At 36.9% G+C, this 6,320-nt stretch overlaps 1 protein-coding gene across 2 annotated transcripts in view; it reads right to left on the bottom strand.

The window, feature by feature from the left end:
- The window catches only part of LOC107665173 (tyrosine-protein kinase CSK), a 39,171-nt gene that overhangs the window by 7,249 nt on the left and 25,602 nt on the right, over positions 1–6,320 (bottom strand). For both annotated transcript variants that reach the window (XM_016455956.1, XM_016455963.1), the window contains 7 exons: positions 6,168–6,261; positions 5,321–5,386; positions 5,107–5,206; positions 3,519–3,609; positions 2,118–2,191; positions 629–824; positions 262–348 (listed from right to left, as the gene is read on the bottom strand). In XM_016455956.1, the coding sequence (XP_016311442.1) occupies positions 262–348; positions 629–824; positions 2,118–2,191; positions 3,519–3,609; positions 5,107–5,206; positions 5,321–5,386; positions 6,168–6,261 (708 nt within the window). The remainder of the gene's footprint in view (positions 1–261; positions 349–628; positions 825–2,117; positions 2,192–3,518; positions 3,610–5,106; positions 5,207–5,320; positions 5,387–6,167; positions 6,262–6,320) is intronic.

Genomic DNA, 6,320 nt, shown 5'->3' with positions numbered 1-6,320 from the left:
TACAAAATTAATAGTAGTTATTAAGATTGATGTGGTTTGGAATTGGTAAAATGTGCTTAAAAATATGATCAGAATATCAACATGCCTAATAATTATGCATGCACTGTATATATAAAAAAAGTGACATTCATAAGAAACAACATCTATTATGAACATCAAGCTTAAATGAATGTATTTAAAGCAAAACTGAAACCAGCATACTTATATATATACATATATATATATATATATATATATATATCAAAACAATGAAAGTCTTACAATTCTGGGGTACGGCACGCGGCCGAAAGAGTAAATCTCCCACAGCAGAACGCCGTAACTCCACACGTCAGATTTAGTGGAAAACTTCTGTGAAAACACAAGAGAAAATCCTATTAATGACATGAAACTATTACTGAAGAGATTCTCTGAAAATAAAAAGCGTTTCACATCAGGAGTGATGCAACAAAGCGCCACAAATCACTGTCAAACAGAAAAAAGTTCACAAACTACAGCAAAAGCGAATAATTCACATGCTTTAAATGCTAAATATGGTCTTATTGCACAATCAACATCCATCAGGAACGTTGCTTCCAGAAACGAGCTTCGATATTACTGCGAGTTTTTCTGGAAATGTGCAGAAGTGTACCTTCTCTCGCAGCGCCTCGGGCGAGGTCCATTTGACGGGCAGCTTGGCCGTGTCCTGAGTGGACGAGGCCTCCTTGGTCAGTCCGAAGTCGCTGACTTTGGCGATGTTATCATCGGACACCAGCACATTACGAGCCGCCAGATCTCTGTGCACGAAGTTATTGGCCTCCAGATACTCCATAGCCTCACAGACGTCACTGCCACACGGACACAAACACACTCGAGATTCCCAGTTTCGATTCCAATGTGGTTCAAACAAATGAAGTCAAACATTTAGATATCAAACATATTTATTCTGAGTCTCTTTTTGCAAAACATTTAATTGCTGCTGAATACCATGAACAAAAATCATAACTGGACTCGATTTAGAGCCGTTTGTGTGCAAAATAGAGCGGATTCTGGATAAATTGAGACTTTTTTTTAATGGAGGTTGTAGTTCTCTCACAATTCTGAAGAAAAATGTATGCATGGAATGATTCAATGACTCACTCAAGATTTACTCGTTTCATTACTGGACGAATCAGTGTTTTTGAATGAATCTCTTGAATGAATGATTCAAAGACAAATACATATTTAAAGGTCCCCTGAAATGCTTAGAAACACGCAGCGTAACTCTGTGTGTTGACGTCATTTTAACTGAAACAGGAAGACAGGGCGGGACATATCAAGCAGCCCCGCCCCTTTTTAAAATATCCAATAGCGTTCGTTTATATCACAGCTTGGGCTAGAGCCGTTCAGAGCCGTTGAGAATCAGAATCAGAATCAGAATGAGCTTTATTGCCAGGTATGTTTACACATACGAGGAATTTGTTTTCGTGACAGAAGCTTCCACAGTGTAACAGAATGACAGTGACAGAACAAAAAACACAGATAATAAAAAATAGAACAAGTAAATAAGGAATAAAAATATATAAACTGACAGTTATATGTGCAGGTATATTACAATAGACAGTTTTTGCATGTACAGGTACTGTATATTATGTGCAAACTTGAGGTGTAGACTGAGTATGAGTGTTAGATAAATAAGTGTATGAGTGTACTTCAGCGTCTATTTTATAGTGTAGGGGGCGGGGCTTCGGATTCTAGAGAGCGTTTGATTGGACAGAAAGTTTGATGAGAAGCTGAAGTACGATGTGACGTCAAAAAAATCGTTTTGTGATGAACTGCAAGCTTTGAATGCTTATATCTTCTAAATGCGAATTTTGTCACTGTTTTGGAGCACACTGCCTTATAGATAACCTTATATTGATACTAACACCCAAAACACTTTATTTTTGATTTCATGGGGACTTTAAGAGTCCCTTTTTCGCCAGCTAAAAATAAAAGATGTGCACACAGGAATTGATAGGTGGAATTGAAATTTTAATTTTACATCAAGTATCCGCTTCCTGACCTTAAGTATCCGATTCTGGAATTTATTTTTGATTCCCAACTCTACTCAAAACCCTGATAGACAGACACACAGCTGACTGACTGATGTGTTTACTCACAGAGAAAACTTGAGCAGACACTCGCCACCCAACACAGTCCGGCCCCGAGAGCGCAGGTAATCCACCAGACTGCCCTGCTCAACACACACCCAGACACACACACACACACACAAACAGACACAGACACACAGACACACAGACACACAGACAGACAGACACAAAGACACAAAGACAGACACAGACACACACACACACACACACACACACACTCACACACACACACAGACAGACAGACAGACAGACAGACACAGACACAAAGACACAAAGACACAAAGACAGACAGACACACACACACACAGACACAATGACAGACACAGACACAGACACAGACAGACACACACACACACACAGACAGACAGACACACACACACACACACACACACACACTCACACACACACACAGACAGACAGACAGACAGACAGACACAGACACAAAGACACAAAGACACAAAGACAGACAGACACACACACACACAGACACAATGACAGACACAGACACAGACACAGACAGACACACACACACACACAGACAGACAGACACACACACACACACACACACACACACTCACACACACACACAGACAGACAGACAGACAGACAGACACAGACACAAAGACACAAAGACAGACAGACACAGACACACACAGACAGACAGACAGACAGACAGACACAGACACACAGACACAAAGACAGACACAGACACAGACACAGACACAGACACACACACACACAGACAGACAGACACAGAGACACAAAGACAGACACAAACACACAGACAAACACACACAATAAACCAGGCGTCTCAGATTGCATCGATTAAACAGAATTTCTCAGCATCACTGATTAAATTTCTGCTAAATAACTTTCATAACACATTCAGGTCTTTTTTGCCCTTGAATAGATATATAAAAATGGTTAAAAATGCATAGTTTTAAGTACAGAAATTAACTTTACAAATGCTTCAAGACCCTCAGAATATTTACACCATTTATTACCGAATACACCATTAATTTTTTCAAATTTTTTTCCAATAATTTTTTTTAAAGATATATAACCATTTTGACCAAATTTAATGTTAATAACATGACAACATTCAAAACTTATTACTTAAAACTTGTTACTCAGTTCACTCAGTAATGAGAAGTTGCCGATCAGATACGATATGAATTTAGTGGAAAAACAGATATAGATAGATATTTTGAAATGTTTCTGCATTACTACTTCCAGCTCCACACAAAAAATTAAATATGCACGCTTACAACCATATACAACATATTACAATATAAATACAATACAGTAAACATTATGACAATTCATCAACAGTAGATCATAAGCAATCTATGGCATTAATGAGTTCATGATTCAACTTTTAACAGCAAAATTGAGAGAAACGGCACTGACCTTGGCCATGTATTCAGTCACGATGAACAAACTGCCTCGTTCCTCCACGATCACCCCTAATAACTGCACCAGGTTAGTGTGTCTCAGCTGACTGCAACACACACACACACGTACGTGCGCACACACACACACACACGCACACGCGCACGCGCACACGCACACGCACACGCACACGCACACACACCAGAGACTTGAGTTAAGAGTCAATGTATATCTCTATATAGGCTTTCTTCCGTGATTTCACGTGTCTAAGAAAATGTTTAAAAATCTATAAAAATCATTCTCAATCTTACTCTAAAACATTGTAAACCTGAAGACTTTTGCTTTCGAGTGCTGTGCATAGGAAAGTGATTTATATTATAGGCCTAATAAAAATATAATTTGCTTATTAATTCACATGCATTATTTTATATACACACTGATAAATGCTGTTCTTTTGAACTTTCTATTCATCTGTGAATCCTGAAAAATAAAATGTATCACAGTTTGCACAAAAATATTGAGCAGCACAACTGTTTTCAACATTGATAATAATTAGAAATGTTTGTTGAGCAGCAAATCAGCATATTAGAATGATTTCTGAAGATCATGTGACACTGAAGACTGGAGGAATGATGCTGAAAATACAGCTGCGCATCACAGAAATAAATTATACTTTACTATATATTCGCATAGAAGACAGCTATTTTAAATTGTAACATTATATATTTCACAGTACTGTTTACTGTATTTTTCCATAATCAAAATAATTTGTATACTCCTCTCCACAATCGGAGCTCTATTCCTTAAAATGATAGATGTCAAGCTCCTGCAAAAGGACAGCCCCTGGTGGTCCCTCTATATCTGCAATAATATACTGGTGGTGGTTGAGGAGAGACCCCCCCCCCCCCATTGTAAAGCACTTTGGGTGTACAGCAATACACAATGAAAGCGCTATATAAATGCCTCATTCTTTCATTCAGTAATCTGTCTCAGTAAGATGAGATTGAAATGCTCCAAACATATAATGCAGTGATTGAGAGCTGAAGAAATAAAGGCTCCTCAGAAGATCCTGAGGATCAGATTTGAGACTCTAAAACATGATTGATGGAGAATCAAGTAAAGCTGAGCTGCTTCAGTCCAGTAAGTGTTCATCTGGAGATATTACTGGAAACATAACCATTTTGACAAAATGTTATGCATTTTGTGTGCGGGTCATTTTGACCCGGGTATGTATGGAGCACCATTACTGCCAAAAATGCTTTCTGTTAAATTATTTATGAAGTTATATTAGTGCCAAAAACTTCTGTAAAATATATTGTCTCCATATCTCACACACTTTTAGGACTGAATTTTGTTGATGACCATGAATATATATGCTTATTGACAAACCCCTTCAGCATGAAAAATTGATCTATTTTTTTCCTCCGAAAGTAAACGTTTATGCAAGTAAATTTATTTACAGTTATTCTGACGTTTACTTGATAAAAATCTGTCAAGATTTGACACGAGTAGCAGCAGCTGAAGATGGACGTTTGCACACCTGTATATTTGTTTTTCATAAAGTTTTGAAGTCCAGGTGAAGGTCAGTCTGATCATCTGTACTCACGTCATGACTGAAGCTTCAGCGAGGAAGGCCTGAGCCGTGGCGTCGTGTTTGATGCACTTCACTGCCACCTTCGTCCCTCGATAATCTCCCACCATCACGTCTGCACACACACACACACACACACACACACACACACACACACACACACACACACACACACATATTACACACTGATTCATCGTCCTCAAACACAGCGTCACGGATCTTCACACACCTCCGAACTCTCCTTTGCCGATGGTCTGTATGAGTTTGAGATCTTTCCTGTTCATAGCCCATCCACCTGTGAAGACAAACATCGAGATGAAACCGCTTTCACTTCTGCTTTATTTCTCTCTCTGAGTCCTGAACATCTGCTTACTGACGGATCTGAGCAGCTACAGACAAATAATGCTACAATAATTATAATAGAAATAATAGATAATAATAAGTAATACTATTACCCAATTACTGGAAATAAACTAAATAAAAACTAAAATTGAACTAGAGCTAAAAATGAAATAATGTATTTTTAATAATAAATAAAACCCAAATAGTACGTTTTCATATCAACAAAAAATAATACAAATAACAAAAGCGCAATAAAAAAAATTACAAATAATTTAACTAAAATGAAATAGAAAACTGAAGGTATAAAAACATAAAGCTACTTTAAAATATAAATAAAACCTATAATATCATATAAATAATACTAAAATAAAATTATTAACTGGAAATAAAATAAATAAAAACTAAAACTTAAATAATGAATTATTATTACATTAAACTTAAATAGCACAATTTCAAAGAATAGTATAGCAATAATACTAAAATAAAATTATTAACTGGAAATAAAATAAATAAAAACTAAAACTGAAATAATAAATTAATAATAAATGAAACCTAAATGGTAATATCTCAAACAAAACAAAACGACAAAAAGCACATAAAAACCATTACTAAAATTTTAGCTAGAATTAAATTGAAACCTGAAGGTATAAATAAAAACTACTTCAGAATATTAACAAATCTATAATAGTAAATAAATAATACTAAAATATGCTTGTAGAAGATATGATACCCACTCCTGGAGAACTCGTCCTGCGCTGCCACCGTCCCTTCCATCAGCTTGGGTTTGATGAGCCGCGTGCAAAGACCGTCAGCGTCTTTGGTGTAATGCTGCACACACACACACACACACACACACACACACACACACACACACACACACACACACA

Source organism: Sinocyclocheilus anshuiensis, unplaced genomic scaffold, assembly GCF_001515605.1.
Source record: "Sinocyclocheilus anshuiensis isolate Anshui unplaced genomic scaffold, SAMN03320099.WGS_v1.1 scaffold1303, whole genome shotgun sequence".
Classification (NCBI taxonomy): Eukaryota; Metazoa; Chordata; class Actinopteri; order Cypriniformes; family Cyprinidae; genus Sinocyclocheilus; species Sinocyclocheilus anshuiensis.
This window is presented reverse-complemented; position numbering and strand designations above follow the sequence as displayed.